At 44.3% G+C, this 19,257-nt stretch overlaps 1 protein-coding gene across 1 annotated transcript in view; it reads left to right on the top strand.

Moving 5' to 3' along the window:
- The first annotated feature begins 409 nt into the window (after nucleotides 1-409).
- The window catches only part of LOC128699048 (glutamate receptor ionotropic, delta-2-like), a 103,586-nt gene continuing 84,738 nt past the window's right edge, over nucleotides 410-19,257 (top strand). Inside the window, exon 1 of the mRNA XM_070090396.1 lies at nucleotides 410-595. Coding sequence (XP_069946497.1) covers nucleotides 410-595 — 186 coding nt within the window. The remainder of the gene's footprint in view (nucleotides 596-19,257) is intronic.

Raw genomic sequence — 19,257 nt, 5'->3', positions numbered from 1 at the left:
AATATGGAGTTATATTGATTAAAAAGAATATTTGACATACAAATTAAGTGTAACGTTCATCTGCTTTTTTAAATAAATTAATTGGTCATCATATAAGTAAGTGGATTCTTTTTGAGAGATGTTTAATCCGGGAAACATAACTTCCTTCAGATAACTCTTGCTCTCGCTAATTACTTTGTAATTTGTTCATGATTGTAACCACGTATAAAAGTGTAGATGGTTCATTACCTTTCTAACTTGTCATGATTGTGACCAGATCTACCTGGGGTTCATTACCTTTGTAACTGGTCATGATTGTGACTAGATCTACCTGGAGTTCATTACCTTTGTAACTTGTCATGATTGTGACCAGATCTACTTGGAGTTCATTACATTTGTAACTAGTTAGTGTGGGCTGTTACCAAGCATCATGGCTTGTTGTAGTGTTTTAGAATCTCAGGTTAAAGTGCTGAAGAAGGGGATTCTACTTCTTCAGGAGGAAAATAGGAGGCTGAAGCTTCACCTAGATGGGTCTGGGAGTGAGTGTGAGATGGATACAGCTGGCAAGGAGGAAATGGTCACCAGCAGTGAGAGTGGCAGCCGCTATAAGTGGCAAGTGGTTCACAGTTCAGAAAGAAGGAAGATAAGGAAGGTTAATAGAGAAGATATGAAGGTAGGAAATCGATTCTCTGTTCTCCAGTCGTCGCTCTAGGGGTTATATTGGGCTTAAAACCTCTCAAATAGGAGCCGAAATTGTTGGATGTGCAGTCCTGCATAACGTGAGCATTAAGGCAGATGGACAGGACAGCTCCAGGAACCTCAGATAAGTGTCTAATTTATGTTTAGAATTCTGGCCAGTATTTTTCATAAATTTAGACAGGGGGGGGTTCTGTACATGACACACAGTAATCTCCAGACTAATTGGTGAGTGTTATGATTACAAATTCTCCTTCTGTTATATAAATGTGCATATGTAATCATTTATTAATTTTAATATAGTCCCTAAATTTATATTAAATTTTACCAGAATTCCTGGTGATGTATATTTCATTTGCAATTAATATAGGTCTAGAGTGACTTGTGGGGATATAGATTATGGAAGGTATCGAAGGGGGACATTTTTTGCGACCTATATGTCCCAAAATTCCTACTTGTCTCTGTAACTTTGATAAATAATATTTATTTTTGTTACCATTTACCTGATATGTATCTTATGAGTTACATCCAGGTAAATTTAATTTCCCACATAGTTGCCCGTTGGTCCTTGATCGAACTGGATGTAATTAGTGAAGTCATTAATTAGTGAATTAATTACTTAATAATTATATGTGAAATGACAGAAGGAGGTGGATGTTAGGTCCACAAATTTACTTAATGTGTAGTGGATTATAATTATTACAATATTAATTTTGCTAAGCCAAGTCTGGCTAAGATTTATATTAGTGTATTTGTATAATATTAATTTTGCTAAGCCAAAGTCTGGCTAGGATTTATATTAGTGTATAATATGTATATATTTTTTGCTAAGCCAAATTCTGGCTAGATTTATATTAGTGTATTTGTATAACTGGCCAAGGGCAAGGATTTATATTAGTGTATTTAAAATTTATATTTATAATTTTCTTACATGTGAATTGCTAAGCTCAAGTGTAGCTAAGATTATTAATGTGTATTTAAAGTTTATATTATAATTTTCTTACATGTAATTGCTAAGCTAAAGTAGCTAGGATTTATTCAAGGTAAGTTGTATTATTTACCTTATCAAGTGCATAATTATGTACATAATCAGTGTTATTAATTAAGTTGAATTTAATACATTGAATCATGGGTGAAAATGAGGAAATTAATGTAGAAGACAAACACATGGAATTTAAAGCAAAAAAAATAATCATTGCAGGCTAGAAAGGGTCATGTAACAAAGGCATATAATAAATGTTTGGAATTAATTAATCAGGAAACTGTGAATACTGATGATTTAAAATTGTATTTAGATGCTTTGGGGAATAGATATGATTCATACAAATTATATTATAAAAAATATGAAGGAGATTTGTTAGTAAACTGTGTAGATGAGACAGAAATAAATCTTATGATTAACCAGTATTATGAATTAGAAGAAAAGATTCTTTCTTGTAAAAGTCAGGCTTTGAATAAATTAAAATGTGTAAACCAGGCAGTTAATCAATCTGCTCCAACAAATAAGATGTCTTTGCCAAAACTCCCAGAATTATGTTTACCTGTATTTAATCCTGGAGAAAATTGAGAGGAGTTTTGGTCAATTTTTAAAGCAGCTGTGCATGATAGGAGTGACCTAGCCTGTGTAACTAAATTATTTTACCTTAAAGGACAGATAAGAGGAGATGCTCACATACTCATACAAGCCTTTCCCAAATGTAGATGATTCTTACAAGGAAGCAGTTGACTTGCTGAAGGTAACTTATGGTAATATAGAACAAAGTAGGTTGGATCTAGTGAATATCATTGTTAATTTAAAATCTCCAGATCACACTTACAAAGGTTTACAGCAGTTTAGAGTTAAACTGGAGAGCACTCTCAAAACTTTAAGTAATAAATATAATCTGAAGGAATCAGACTGGTTATTGAGTGCCATTGTACAGAATAAATTAAGCTGTAAAACACTTGAATGACTCTCGAACAAGTATCACAAAGGTTATTTTGGTCTGGAGGAAATAAGACTAGGTCTACAAGAATTAATTGTTCAGTTGCAGACCAGCCAACCAACTCATTTTAAAGATGCAACACATAATAACTCTGAGGTATCTGTCAAGTTTCACAAAGGGAAAAATTATCCCAATGTTAATAATCAAAATTCATTTCCTAAAAAGAGTTGCATAGGTGCATATCAAGTAGCAGGAATCAGAAATAATGATTCTCCACAAGGTAAGAAGAATAAGTACCCTCCTAAGAGTAGCCCAGTTAATAAGAAACCAGTCAAAGAAAAGAGAGATTGTCTCTTCTGCAAGGGTACTCATTTTTCTAAGAATTGCAATGCATACAATTCATGGAATGATAAAGTTGAAAGATTGGAGGAACTTGACAGATGTATCAGATGTCTAGGTAATCACAATGTAAAGGATTGTCATGCCAAATTAAACAACTGTTATCAATGTCACAAAGGAAGACACCATATAGTCATGTGTAAGGGTCTATATGATAATGTTGATAATAATGATAATGTTGACAATCCTGACACAACAGTGGCTAATGTAAAAATTGCTGCTAATGTTAATAATGATGGTTTTGCTGAAGTAGCCTTACCTGTGTTACAGGTAAAAATTGATGATAAAAGGCATAAATCAAAAAATGTAACTGCATTATTAGACCAGGGATCCCAGCGTACTTTCATAAAACGTAAATGTCTTGATGGGATGAAAGTACAGATGGGAGATCCTACAACTCTAAAATTATCTGGTTTTCTCTCAGATAAAAGGGCTCAATTGTATGACACTGTTTATGTAACTGTCAGGTTGGGCAATGAGAAAAAACGTGTTAATGCAGTAATTGTAGATAGACTTCCAGAGAAAATATCTACAGTAGGGCTTAGTAAAGCTACAGAAAGACTTTCACATAATGTAAATTTAGCACCTTCTGGTGTAAATGATGATTCTGTAGGCCCAATAAATATTTTGATAGGTAGTGACTATTATGCCTCCTTTGTAAAGGGTATGGTAAAGAAATGTGGTGTCACCCTTTTAAAGACTGCAGGAGGCCATGTAATGTATGGTAGGATTCCTCGTAATAATAATGCATGACTAGAGGAAACTATAAATACTATCACTGTGTGTCTTACTCATGAAATCGTGCCCCAGTATAATTCTTCCATAGAGGATGGTGTTGAGCCAGTGCATAAATTGTGGGAATTAGACAGCATTGGAATAAATGTAAATGAAGAAAGTCCAGACGATTCTTTTACTCAGGAACAATACCTGAGAGATGTAAAATTTGAATCTGGACAATACTGGGTACGACTTCCGTGGAGACTGAACCATCCAGAATTGCCCACTAATTACAGAATGGCATATGGACAATTAAAGGCTCAGCTCCGCGAACTGAGTAAGACACCAGAATTGTTGACTGCCTATAATGATATAATTACTGAACAATTAATTAATAAATTTATAGAAGAGGTACCTCCTGAGCAAGCCAAAATTTATGGTCACTATTTGCCACATCACGGAGTGAAGAAGGATTCTAAGACCACTCCTCTGAGGATTGTGTTTAATTGTAGTGCCAGGAGTAACAAAAATGTACCTAGTTTAAATGACTGTTTGATGACAGGTCCGTCGTTGACGGAAAAATTAGGAGATATCTTATTAAATTTCAGGGTGAAGAATTATGCCTTTACGGCTGACATAAGTAAAGCTTTCCTAAGAGTGGGTTTACAAGAGGCTGACCGGGATTGTACCCGCTTCTTATGGCCTGAGAATCCTAGTGACCCACTTAGCCCTCTGAAAACCTTTCGCTTTAGGAGCGTATTATTTGGTGCTACATCCAGTCCGTTCCTACTTCAAGCGACGATAAATGCACACCTTAAACGTACGGGAAGTCCATTGAGTAAAGTAATGAGCAAACAATTTTATGTGGACAATTTCCTGGGTGTGACGTCAACTGAAGAGGAACTGTTAATGACTTATGGAGAGGCTAATAAAATAATGCAAAGTGCAAATATGCCTCTGAGGGAATGGAATAGTAATTCGTCCAAATTAAAGGACAAAATAAGTAAAGATTACCCTGGAGATGAAGTACCAAAATGTAGTAATGTATTGGGATTAACTTGGGATACTGAGAGAGATTTGTTAATGTTAAAACCTAATAATTACAGTATGCCCAATAAATTAACTAAGAGAGTTTTGCTTGCTGAAGTTTCCAAATGTTTTGATCCACTAGGTTTAGTGTCACCCCTTACTATAAGAGGGAAATTATTAATACAAGAAGCATGGAAGCTTAAATGTGCTTGGGATGAAACTCTACCTGAGGAATTCATTAACAGGTGGGATGAATTAATTGGTGATTATGAAAAAATTCCAATGTTGGAGTTCCCACGCCAGGTGGCCAATCCAGATGGGAAAAATATACTCCACATTTTTTGTGATGCTTCAAAATTGGCATATGGAGCAGTTGCTTACCTTCAATGTAATAGTGTTATTTCTCTTGTTATGTCTAAGGCTAAAGTGTCTCCAATTAAATCACGTACCTTACCTCAGTTGGAATTAACAGCCATTTATGTAGGTGTCAAATTAGCTAATTATATAAGAAATAAGTTGCAGGAGATAAATATTAGCGACACTGTAATTTGGTCTGATAATGAGGTATCCTTACAATGGATTCGTAATGGAAACAGTAAAATTGTGTACGTACAAAACAGAGTCGCTGAAATTAATCAGATGCAAGAGAAGTATAATAGTTTGGGTCAGCATATGTTAACATTTAATCATATACCTGGTGAGGAGAATCCAGCTGATTTCTTGTCTCGAGGTTTACCTTATGCTAAATTTGTAAATGCTGTATCATGGTTTAAAGGACCGAGCTGGTTGGTAAATAAAGCTAATTGGCCTGTACAAAAGGCGTATATTGCTCCTGTTGAAATTACTGTGACCACCGCTCCAATAGTTTGTCCTTCCTTAGCCATTGATATAAATAGGTATTCTTCTTTACCCAAACTAATCAATGTAACTAAGTTGGTGTTTAAATTTCTAAACAAGATGAATATCTCATATAAGTTTTCACATCCTCTTGAATATTGGATAAAGAGGGTACAAGAAGAAATCTATGGAAATGAGATTAAATTGATGATGGAAAGAAAAATTGTGAAAGGTTCCATAATAGAGAAATTGGGGCTGTATTTAGAGAACAATGTAATTAGGTGCAGAGGTAGGTTACAAAATGCTGAATTGGGTGATTATGCTAAACACCCTATCTTACTGCCCAAAACTCATCATCTAACAAATTTAATTGTTTTAAATGCCCATAAAAATGTAATGCATGGTGGGGTACAAGATACCTTAAATTGTATTAGGGAAACTTTCTGGATTCCACAAGGACGGCAAAGTGTAAAAAGGGTGATTAAATCTTGTGTAATATGTCGCCGTGTGGATGCCAGATCCTATATGTACCCAGGTCCTCCACCATTGCCAAAGGAGCGTGTACAATTAGTGAAACCATTTGATGTAACAGGTGTAGACTATAGTGGTCCAATCATTTTAACAGGTACTTCAGATGGTGTTCCACTGAAAGTGTATGTATGCTTGTTCACTTGTACTGCTACTAGGGCAGTTCATTTAGAAGTGGCTCAGGACTTGTCTGCAGAACAGTTTATACAGCTGTTTCGAAAATTTGCAGCTAGGAGATCCTGTCCGAGATTGATGATTTCGGATAATGCCACAAATTTTGTAGCAGGTGCTCAACACTTGATAGAATTAAATAATAGTAACGATGTTCAATCTCTGTTAACCCAACGAGGGTGTACCTGGAAATTTATTACTCCTAGAGCCCCTTGGCAGGGGGGGCTGTACGAAAGACTGATAGGCACAGTGAAGAGGTGTCTCCGTAAAGTACTACACCGGAAGAGAATTAATTTGGAAGAATTCCGTGCAGTGTTAGTGGAGGCGGAGAATCGTATAAATAATAGGCCTCTCTCGTACATGAGTGATACACCTGATGCAGATGTATTAACACCTTCTCACCTAATATGTGGAAGGAAATTGGAAGCTGCCCCTGTCTATAGAGATAATCCTGAAGAAAGTGATGAAGATTACAATGATGCGGCAGTGTTGTGTGATAAATTTAAAATGTTAAATAAAGTAATTGATCATTGGTCTAATGTGTGGCATAAGGAATATCTTCTTACACTACGTGAACACTTTTATGGTGCGACAGAGGCAGTAAATCGACAGAACATTCAACCAGGTGACATTGTGTTAATTGATACTGAACAACATCGAACATTGTGGCCTCTGGGCAAAGTATTGACATTGTACCCAGATGCACAAGGTGTTGTCCGGAATGTCAAAGTGTTGTGTCGTGGCCAGGAAAGTTTACGCACAATTAATAAATAGATTCCCTTGGAATTAAATGGCATTCAATCAAATGTAAATGAAAATCTAAGGGAAAGTGGCACGAGTGATATTGAAGGTAACGCTGACCAAGTGATGCAGGAAGATGAAATTGTAGTAAGACCTACTAGGAGAACAGCCACTCAAGCCAGAACCAGCTGGAATTGTCTCCTAAAGGAAGGAGTAATTTGAGTCATATAGCAACGAACTCCGGCCGGCCACAGTGTAGAAAATAATAATTTTTCCAAAATACAGTGTATTTTGTATGTAAATTGATGGAATATATTGTATTTAATAAATATTATTTTGTAAATAAATAAAGAAACAGGGAAGCTCTGCGCCTGCGCTGACGAGCAGGGGAGAGACGCCATTGTTTTTTGAATGTGAGACAAACGTTAGTGAAAATGTGCATAATTTTCGTCGCTCTAGAGGTTATATTGGGCTTAAAACCTCTCAAATAGGAGCCGAAATTGTTGGATTGCAGTCCTGCATAACGTGAGCATTAAGCGATGGACAGGACAGCTCCAGGAACCCCAGCTAAGTCATGTCTATATTTATGTTGAAATTCTGGCCAGTATTTTCTTCATAAATTTAGTAGAGGGGGGTTTTTGTGTATGACACACAGTAATCTCCAGACTAATTGGTGAGTGTTATGATTATAAATTCTCCTTCTGTTATATAAATGTGTATATGTAATCATTTATTAATTTTAATATACAGTCCACATATTTATATTAATTTTACCAGAATTCCTGGTGATGTATATTTCATTTGAAATTAATATAGGTCTAGAGTGACTTGTGGAGAGATAGATGGTAGGTATCGAAGGGGGACATTTTTTGCGACCTAGGTGTCCTAAAATTCCTACTTGTCTCTGTAACTTTGATAAATAATAATTATCTTTGATACCATTTACTGGTATGTATCTAATGAGATTCATCCAGGTAAATTTAATTTTCCACAATAGAGATATGGGCGCTTGGGGGAAACAACCAGGCTGCAGTATTAGGGTAGAAAACAGGAGATATTACCGGGATACCTCAGAGATATGTTTAAAAGACAATATTCAAAATAAAGTTGCTAGTAAAGGCAAAGGAATTGCTCAACAAACGAAGAGAGATAGTAGAGGGCAATGAATGACTAGCTCTCTTAAGGTTTACTATACAAATAGAAGGAGTCTAAGAAATAAGATAGATGAGCTAAGATTACTTGCAAGTGCAGGTAATATAGATATTATTGCTATGACATAGATATGGTTCATCCTGAAAGATAGAGAAATGCCTTCTGAATGCAACATACAGGGTTAAAACTCTTCCACACTAATAGTGTCAACAGAAAGAGTGGTGGAGTGGCGATGTATGTCAGAGACAATTTAAATTGTTGTCTTAGACATGATATAAGATTAGAAACATCGGACACAGAATCTGTTTGGCTACAGTTTCTCGAGGGTCATGACAAATTAATTTTGGGTGTGATTTATAGGCCACCAAACCTTGACAGGGAGGGCAGTAAGCTGTTATGGGACGAAATTCATAAGGCATCTAGATATGAAAATGTTTTTTAATGGGGGACAGGAAATCATGAGTCTAGTGACTTTCTTGATACAGTTCAGGATTGCTTTTTAAAACAGTTTGTGATAGAACCAACTAGAGGAAACAATCTGCTTGACTTGGATCTTGCCAACAAAGAATCACTAATTAATAATCTTGAGATTTAATGATGAGCTTGGGGAAGTGATCACAAATCACTTAGTTTCAATATATCATGGAATTACCCAGATAACTACAATCAAAGCGCTGTATAGCCCTTGTGGCTTAGCGCTTCTTTTTGATTATAATAATAATAATAACTACAATCAAATCTCTGTCCCAGAATTTCGCTTGACTGATTTCATGGGGCTGAGAAATTACCTAGGTGGGCTAAACTGGGATGACGTGACTATGGGTCAGGTAGGTGATCTTGGCCATACCCATCCTGTGGGTGGTAGTCACCCCATACCCATCCTGTGGGTGGTAGTCACTCCATACCCATCCTGTGGGTGGTAGTCACCCATACCCATCCTGTGGGTGGTAGTCACCCCATACCCATCCTGTGGGTGGTAGTCACCCATACCCATCCTGTGGGTGGTAGTCACCCCATACCCATCCTGTGGGTGGTAGTCACCCCATACCCATCCTGTGGGTGGTAGTCACCCCATACCCATCCTGTGGGTGGTAGTCACCCCATACCCATCCTGTGGGTGGTAGTCACCCCATACCCATCCTGTGGGTGGTAGTCACCCATACCCATCCTGTGGGTGGTAGTCACCCATACCCATCCTGTGGGTGGTAGTCACTACCCATCCTGTGGGTGGTAGTCACCCCATACCCATCCTGTGGGTGGTAGTCACCCATACCCATCCTGTGGGTGGTAGTCACCCCATACCCATCCTGTGGGCGGTAGTCACCCATACCCATCGTGTGGGTGGAAGTCACCCATACCCATCCTGTGGGTGGTAGTCACCCATACCCATCCTGTGGGTGGTAGTCACCCCATACCCATCCTGTCGGTGGTAGTCACCCCATACCCATCCTGTGGGTGGTAGTCACCCATACCCATCCTGTGGGTGGTAGTCACCCATACCCATCCTGTGGGTGGTAGTCACCCATACCCATCCTGTGGGTGGTAGTCACCCATACCCATCCTGTGAGTGGTAGTCACCCATACCCATCCTGTGGGAGGTAGTCACCCATACCCATCCTGTGGGAGGTAGTCACCCATACCCATCCTGTGGGTGGTAGTTACACCATACCCATCCTGTGGGAGGTAGTCACCCATACCCATCCTGTGGGTGGTAGTTACACCATACCCATCCTGTGGGAGGTAGTCACCCATACCCATCCTGTGGGAGGTAGTCACCCCATACCCATCCTGTGGGTGGTAGTCACCCCATACCCATCCTGTGGGTGGTAGTCACCCCATACCCATCCTGTGGGTGGTAGTCACCCCATACCCATCCTGTGGGTGGTAGTCACCCCATACCCATCCTGTGGGTGGTAGTCACCCCATACCCATCCCGTGGGTGGGTGGTAGTCACCCCATACCCATCCTGTGGGTGGTAGTCACCCCATACCCATCCTGTGGGTGGTAGTCACCCATACCCATCCTGTGAGTGGTAGTCACCCATACCCTTCCTGTGGGTGGTAGTCACCCCATACCCAGCCTGTGGGTGGTAGACACCCATACCCATCCTGTGGGTGGTAGTCACCCCTGTGGGTGGTATACCCATCCCATGTGGGTGGTAGTCACCCATACCCATCCTGTGGGTGGTAGTCACCCATACCCATCCTGTGGGTGGTAGTCACTCCATACCCATCCTGTGGGAGGTAGTCACCCCATACCCATCCTGTGGGTGGTAGTCACCCATACCCATCCTGTGGGTGGTAGTCACCCCCATACCCATCCTGTGGGTGGTAGTCACCCCTGTGGGTGGTATACCCACCCTGTGGGTGGTAGTCACCCCATACCCATCCTACAGGTGGTAGTTACCCATACCCATCCTGTGGGTGGTAGTCACCCCATACCCATCCTGTGGGTGGTAGTCACCCATATCCATCCTGTGGGTTGTAGTCACCCCATTCCCATCCTGTGGGTGTTAGTCACCCCATACACATTCTGTTGGTGGTAATCACCCCATACTCATCCTGTGGCTGGTAGCCACCCCGTCCCCATCCTCTGGGCGGTAGTCACAATATACCCATCCTGTGGGTGGTAGTCACCCCATACCCATCCTGTGGGTGGTAGTCACCCCATACCCATCCTGTGGGTGGTAGTCACCCCATACCCATCCTGTGGGTGGTAGTCACCCATACCCATCCTGTGGGTGGTAGTCACCCCATACCCATCCTGTGGGTGGTAGTCACCCCATACCCATCCTGTGGGTGGTAGTCACCCCATACCCATCCTGTGGGTGGTAGTCACCCCATACCCATCCTGTGGGTGGTAGTCACCCATACCCATCCTGTGGGTGGTAGTCACCCCATACCCATCCTGTGGGTGGTAGTCACCCCATACCCATCCTGTGGGTGGTAGTCACCCCATACCCATCCTGTGGGTGGTAGTCACCCCATACCCATCCTGTGGGTGGTAGTCACCCCATACCCATCCTGTGGGTGGTAGTCACCCCATACCCATCCTGTGGGTGGTAGTCACCCCATACCCATCCTGTGGGTGGTAGTCACCCCATACCCATCCTGTGGGTGGTAGTCACCCATACCCATCCTGTGGGTGGTAGTCACCCCATACCCATCCTGTGGGTGGTAGTCACCCCATACCCATCCTGTGGGTGGTAGTCACCCCATACCCATCCTGTGGGTGGTAGTCACCCCATACCCATCCTGTGGGTGGTAGTCACCCCATACCCATCCTGTGGGTGGTAGTCACCCCATACCCATCCTGTGGGTGGTAGTCACCCCATACCCATCCTGTGGGTGGTAGTCACCCCATACCCATCCTGTGGGTGGTAGTCACCCCATACCCATCCTGTGGGTGGTAGTCACCCCATACCCATCCTGTGGGTGGTAGTCACCCCATACCCATCCTGTGGGTGGTAGTCACCCATACCCATCCTGTGGGTGGTAGTCACCCCATACCCATCCTGTGGGTGGTAGTCACCCATACCCATCCTGTGGGTGGCAGTCACCCCATACCCATCCTGTGGGTGGTAGTCACCCCCTGTGGGTGGTATACCCATCCTGTGGGTGGTAGTCACCTAGTACCCATCCTGTGGGTGGTAGTCACCCCATACCCATCCTGTGGGTGGTAGTCCCCCATTCCCATCCTGTGGGTGGTAGTCACCCCACACCCATCCTGTGGGTGGTAGTCACCCCACACCCATCCTGTGGGTGGAAGTCACCCCACACCCATCCTGTGGGTGGTAGTCACCCCACACCCATCCTGTGGGTGGTAGTCACGCCTTACCCATCCTGTGGGTGGTAGTCACCCATACCCATCCTGTGGGTGGTAGTCACCCATACCCATCCTGTGGGTGGTAGTCACCCTGTGGGTGGTATACCCATCCTGTGGGTGGTAGTCACCCCATACCCATCCTGTGGGTGGTAGTCACCATACCATACCCATCCTGTGGGTGGTAGTCACCCCATACCCATCCTGTGGGTGGTAGTCACCCCATACCCATCCTGTGGGTGGTAGTCACCCCATACCCATCCTGTGGGTGGTAGTCACCCCATACCCATCCTGTGGGTGGTAGTCACCCCATACCCATCCTGTGGGTGGTAGTCACCCCATACCCATCCTGTGGGTAGTAGTCACCCCATACCCATCCTGTGGGTGGTAGTCACCCCATACCCATCCTGTGGGTGGTAGTCACCCATACCCATCCTGTGGGTGGTAGTCACCCAGTACCCATCCTGTGGGTTGTAGTCTCCCCATACCCATCTTGTGGCCTGTAGTCACCCCATACCCATGCTGTGGGTGGTAGTCACCCCATACCCATCCTGTGGGTGGTAGTCACCCCATACCCATCCTGTGGGTGGTAGTCACCTCCATACCCATCCTGTGGGTGGTAGTCACCCCATACCCATCCTGTGGGTGGTAGTCACCCCATACCCATCCTGTGGGTGGTAGTCATCCCATACCCATCCTGTGGGTGGTAGTCACCCCATACCCATCCTGTGGGTGGTAGTCACCCCATATCCATCCTCTGGGTGGTAGTCACCCATTACCCATCCTGTGGGTGGTAGTCACCCATACACATCCTGTGGGTGGTAGTCACCCCATACCCATCCTGTGGGTGGTAATCATCCCATACCCATCCTGTGGGTGGTAGTCAGCCCATACCCATCCTATGGGTGGTAGTCACCCCATACCCATCCTGTTGGTGGCAGTCACCCCATACCCATACTCTGGGTGGTAGTCACCCCATACCCATCCTGTGGGTGGTAGTCACCCTATACCAGTCCTGTGGGTGGTAGTCACCCCCCATCCTGTGGGTGGTAGTCACCATACCCATCCTGTGGGTGGTAGTCACCCCATACCCATCCTGTGGGTGGTAGTCACCCCCATACCCATCCTGTGGGTGGTAATCACCCCATCACCTGTGGGTGGTAGTCCCCATACCCATCCTGTGGGCGGTAGTTACCCCATAGCCATCCTGTGGACGGTAGTCACCCATAGCCATCCTGTGGACGGTAGTCACCCATACCCATCCTGTGGGTGGTAGTCACCCCATACCCATCCTGTGGGTGGTAGTCACCCCATACCCATCCTGTGGGTGGTAGTCACCCCATACCCATTCTGTCGGTGGTAGTCACCCCATACCCATTCTGTGGGTGGTAGTCACTCCATACCCATCCTGTGGGTGGTAGTCACCCCATACCCATCCTGTGGGTGGTAGTCACCCATACCCATCCTGTGGGCGGTAGTCACACCATACCCATCCTGTGGGCGGTAGTCACCCCAAACCCATCCTGTGGGTGGTAGTCACATGATACCCATTCTGTGGGCGGTAGTCACCCCATACCCATTATGTGGGCGGTTGTAACTCCATACACATCCTGTGGGCAGTAGTCATCCCATACCCATCCTGTGGGTGGTAGTCACCCATTCCCATCCTGTGGGTAGTAGTCACCCCATACCCAACATGTGGGCAGTAGTCACCCCATACCCATCATGTGAGTGGTAGTCGCATGATACCCATCCTGGGGGTGGTAGTCACCCCATACCCATCCTGTGGGCGGTAGTCACCCCATGCCAATCCTGTGGGCGGTAGTCACCCCATACCCATCCTGTGGATGGTAGTCACCCCATACCCATCCTATGGGTGGTAGTCACCCATACCCATCCTGTGGGTGGTAGTCACCCATACCCATCCTGTGGGTGGTAGTCACCCATACCCATCCAGTGGGAGGTAGTTACCCCATACCCATCCTGTGGGCGGTAGTCATCCCATACCCATCCGGTGGGTAGTAGTCACCCATACCCATCCTGTGGGTGGTAACTGTAGATGCCCTCCTCCGTCAGGCCCATTACAGTAAGACAAGACCTCTCTTTCTTTCTCCCAGTATTCTGGGGGGAAATTGCGAGCGAGTTGAACTGTGGGTCTTTGTGCAGTCGGATGCCCGTAGACCAGTATGTACCGGCGTCCCCTCTTTAAGTTAAGCTTAGAAGCTAGTGTCACTTCCTGCATTATACTAGGGGATACACACCCCCATGGAATTAGGAATTTCTGAGGTGCAGGAAGGTCACTAATACCGACTGAATATTGCAGGAACTAAGTCTCTGACTTCACGTGGTGACTAGAAGGGAAGAGTCCAGAGGGACTAAAGCTTAGGGAGGTTGGAAGACCGGGTGATATATTCTCCAACACCAAGTAAGTTAGTCCTCTATTCGTGCATGAAGGTGGAATTCTTGCAACATCAGTTATTTATGGAAATGTGTCATATAAGCCACTTGTGAGGCTGAGGTACCAACCTCAGAGCTCGGTGTCAACAGAGCTTGCTAGGGTAGACAACTCACATGGAGGTAGTCCAGATAAATTTCCACAGAAAACTCTAGTGTGTCATGTAAGACTCTAGTGTGTCTTGCAAGACTGTAGTGTGTCTTGTAAGACTGAAGTGTGTCTTGTAAAGCTGAAGTGTGTCTTGTAAGACAGTAACTTAATGTATCTACTAAACTTGCTTGCAGTCCATTTCTACACACACACACACACACAGACACACACACACACACACACAGACACACACACACACACACACACGTGTGTAATCACCTATTTGTGGTTGCAGGGGTCGAGTCATAGCTCCTGGCCCCGCCTCTTCACTGATTGCTACTTGGTCCTCTCTCTCCCTGCTCCATGAGCTTTATCATACCTCGTCTTAAAACAATCTATTGTTCCCGCCTGCACTTCGTCACTTTCTAGGCTATTCCATTGCCTGACAACTCTATGTCTGAAGAAATACTTACTAACATCCCTTTGACTCCTCTGAATCTTCAACTTCCAAGTGTGACCCTTTGTTTCTGTGTCCCCTCTCTGAAACATCCTGTCTTTTTCTTATCTGATTGATGTGTGCCTCAAGAGATGTGCTCGGTATAAGAACATAAGAACATTAGAAAGGAGGAACACTGCAGCAGGCCTGTTCGCCCATACTTGGCAGGTCCTTTACAATCCATCCCACTAACGAAACGTTTGCCCAAGCCAATTTTCAATGCCACCCAAGAAATAAGTTCTGATAACTCAAATCCAACCCCTCTCACTCATGTATTTATCCAACCTATATTTGAAACTTCCCAAAGTCCTAGCCTCAATAACCCAACTAGGTAGACTGTTCCACTCATCAACTACCCAACACAGTGGCTTCATCAGTCCATACACAGGAGAAGCATGAAGAACAGGAGGAGAATGAGGTAATCAGTCCCTCAACCTTGAGTCGATGTGGTCAGTCCATCTATCTTGAATAGAATGAGTCCATCAATCTTGAATAGAGTGAGTCCATCAATCTTGAATAGAATTATACTCACCTCAAGATCTTTTTCCTTGAGTGAGGTTTGCAGTCTTTGGCCACCTACACTATACTCTGTCTGCGATCTTCTTTGCCCTTCCCCGATCTTGATGACTTTGCATTTGGCAGGGTTAAATTCAAGAAGCCAGTTGCAGGACTAGGCTTATAGCCTGTCCAGGTCTCTTTGTAGTCCTGCCTGATCTTCGACCGATTTGATTCGCCTCATTAATTTCACATCATCTGCAAACAAGGACACTTTTCTGTGTGTGTGTGTGTTTATGTGTGTGTGTGTGTGTGTGTGTGTGTGTGTGTGATGAGAGTAACAACGATGGTTGACACACTGGCTGATGTGGCCAGCAGGGCTCATGCGAGCAGGGCAAAGCTACTGATTGTGGGTGATTTCAATCACAAGGGCTGGGAGAACCTGGAGCCACATGGGGACTCAGAAACGTGGAGGGCTGAGATGATGGAGGTGGTACTGGAAAACCTCATGTACCAACACGTAAGGGACACTACCAGAGAGAGAGAAGAATATGAATCAGCGAGACTGGACCTATTATTCACATTGAGTAGTGTAGATACTGAGGACATCACATATGAAAGAACCCTCGGGGCCAGTGATCACTTGGTTCTGAGCTTTGCATACATAGTTACAATTGGAGAGAGAAGCAGGACTAATGAATCCAAACTACAATAGAGGGGACTACACAGGCATGAAGAATTTCTTGCACGAGGTTCGGTGGGAAGAGAACTGGTAGGGAAGTCAGTAAATGAGATGATGGAATATGTGACAACAATATGCAAGGAAGAAGAGGAAAGGTTTGTATCCAAAGGTAACTGTGATATGCAAAGAGTACGTAACCTTTATTCGGTGCATGTACATACCCTCATTTACAGGCTATCTCCCCCAACCAGCGAACCAGGTGACTGAGATTTTGCTCCCTTTACAAGTATAACAGGCCATTTGTCCTGGGTTGTAATAGTAACAGAAATAACGAGAAGGCCAGGATGAACCCTTGGTTCACCCAAAGGTGTAGAGAGGCTAAATCCAAGTGTGCTAGAGAATGGAAAAAAGCATAGAAGGTAGAGGACCCAGAAGAATAAGGAGAGCAGTCGTAGAGGCAGAAATGAATATGCACAGGTAAGAAGGGAGGCCCAACGACAATACAAAAATGACATAACAGTGAAAGTCAAATCTGAGCTGTTGTACAGCCACATCAGGAGGAACACAACCAGGTAATCAGGCTGATGAAGGAAGGAGGGGAGCTCACAAGAAACGACCGAGAAGTATGTGAAGAGCTCAACATGAGATTCAAAGAAGTGTTCACAGACGAGACAGAAGGGGCTCCAGAAAGATGGAGATGCGGGGTACACCATCAAGTGTTGGACACAATACATACAACAGCTTATTAGCGACAACCAGCACGGTTCAGGGACAGGAAATCCTGTGTCACAAACCTACTTGAGTTCTATGACAAGGTGATAGCAGTAGGACAAGAGAGAGAGAGAGCATGGGCTGGGTAGATTGCGCTTTTTTTGGACTGTAAGAAGACTTTTGACACAGTTACACACACGAGATTAGTGCATAAGCTGGAAGACCAGGCAGGTATAACAGGGAAGGCACTGCAATGGATCAGGGAATACCTGTCGGGAAGACATCAGCGAGTCATGGTACGTGACGAGGTGTCAGAGTGGGTGCCTGTGACGAGCGGGGTTCCACAGGGGTCAGTCCTAGGACCGGTGCTGTTTCTGGTATATGTGAACGACATGACGGAAGGAATAGACTCAGAAGTGTCCCTGTTTGCAGATGATGTGAAGTTGATGAGAAGAATTCAATCGGACGAGGACCAGGCAGAACTACAAAGGGATCTGGACAGGCTGCAGGCCTGGTCCAGAAACTGGCTCCTGGAGTTCAACCCCACCAAGTGTAAAGTCATGAAGATTGGAAAAGGTCAAAGAAGACCGTATACGAAGTACAGTCTAGGAAGCCAGGGACTACAAACCTCACTCAAGGAAGAGGATCCTGGGGTGAGTATAACACCAGGCACATCTTCTGGGACGCACATTAACCAAATAACTGCTGCAGCATATGGGCGCCTAGCAAACCTAAGAATAGCATTCCGACATCTCAATAAGGAATCGTTCAGGACCCTGTACACCGTGTATGTCAGGCCTATATTGGAGTATGCAGCACCAGTTTGGAACCCACACCTAGCCAAGCACGTAAGGAAATTAGAGAAAGTGCAAAGGTTTGCAACAAGACTAGTCCCGGAGCTAAGGGGCATGTCCTACGAGGAGAGGTTAAGGGAAATCGACCTGACGACACTGGAGGACAGGAGAGATATGGGGGATATGATTACGACATACATAATACTGAGAGGAAATGACAAGGTGGGCAGAGACAGGATGTACCAGAGATGGGACACAGCAACAAGGGGTCACAATTGGAAGTTGAAGACTGATGAATCACAGGGATGTTAGGAAGTATTTCTTCAGTCACAGAGTTGTCAGGAAGTGGAATAGTCTGGGAAGTGATGTAGTGGAGGCAGGATCCATACATAGTTTTAAGAGATATGATAAAGCTCATGGAGCAGGAAGTGACCTAGTAGCGACCAGTGAAGAGGCGGGGCCAGGAGCTGTGAATCGACCTCTGTAATCACAGCTTGGTGAGTAAACACATAGTGATAACCTCAGTGACAGTTACCAAGGCGTCCTCTACTCGTCTCCGACAATACTGCTCAGGTTAGTGATAACCTCAGTGACAGTTACCAAGGATTCCTCTACTCGTCTCCGACAACACTGCTCAGGTTAGTGATAACCTCAGTGACAGTTACCAAGGATTCCTCTACTCGTCTCCGACAACACTGCTCAGGTTAGTGATAACCTCAGTGACAGTTACCAAGGATTCCTCTACTCGTCTCCGACAATACTGCTCAGGTTAGTGATAACCTCAGTGACAGTTACCAAGGATTCCTCTACTCGTCTCCGACAACACTGCTCAGGTTAGTGATAACCTCAGTGACAGTTACCAAGGATTCCTCTACTCGTCTCCGACAACACTGCTCAGGTTAGTGATAACCTCAGTGACAGTTACCAAGGATTCCTCTACTCGTCTCCGACAATACTGCTCAGGTTAGTGATAACCTCAGTGACAGTTACCAAGGATTCCTCTACTCGTCTCCGACAACACTGCTCAGGTTAGTGATAACCTCAGTGACAGTTACCAAGGCTTCCTCTGCTCGTCTCCGACAATACTGCTCAGGTTAGTAATAACCTCAGTGACAGTTACCAAGGCTTCCTCTACTCGTCTCCGACAACACTGCTCAGGTTAGTGATAACCTCAGCGACAGTTACCAAGGATTCCTCTACTCGTCTCCGACAATACTGATCAGGTTAGTAATAACCTTAGTGACAGTTACCAAGGCTTCCTCTACTCGTCTCCGACAATACTGGTCAGGTTAGTGATAACCTCAGTGACAGTTACCAAGGCTTCCTCTACTCGTCTCCGACAATACTGCTCAGGTTAGTGATAACCTCAGTGACAGTTACCAAGGCTTCCTCTACTCGTCTCCGACAATACTGCTCAGGTTAGTGATAACCTCAGTGACAGTTACCAAGGATTCCTCTACTCGTCTCCGACAATACTGCTCAGGTTAGTAATAACCTTAGTGACAGTTACCAAGGATTCCTCTACTCGTCTCCGACAA

The sequence above is a fragment of the Cherax quadricarinatus genome, chromosome 31 (genome assembly GCF_038502225.1).
Source record: "Cherax quadricarinatus isolate ZL_2023a chromosome 31, ASM3850222v1, whole genome shotgun sequence".
Classification (NCBI taxonomy): Eukaryota; Metazoa; Arthropoda; class Malacostraca; order Decapoda; family Parastacidae; genus Cherax; species Cherax quadricarinatus.
The sequence above is the reverse complement of the archived record's forward strand: the minus strand, read 5'-3'. Positions and strand labels throughout refer to the sequence as shown.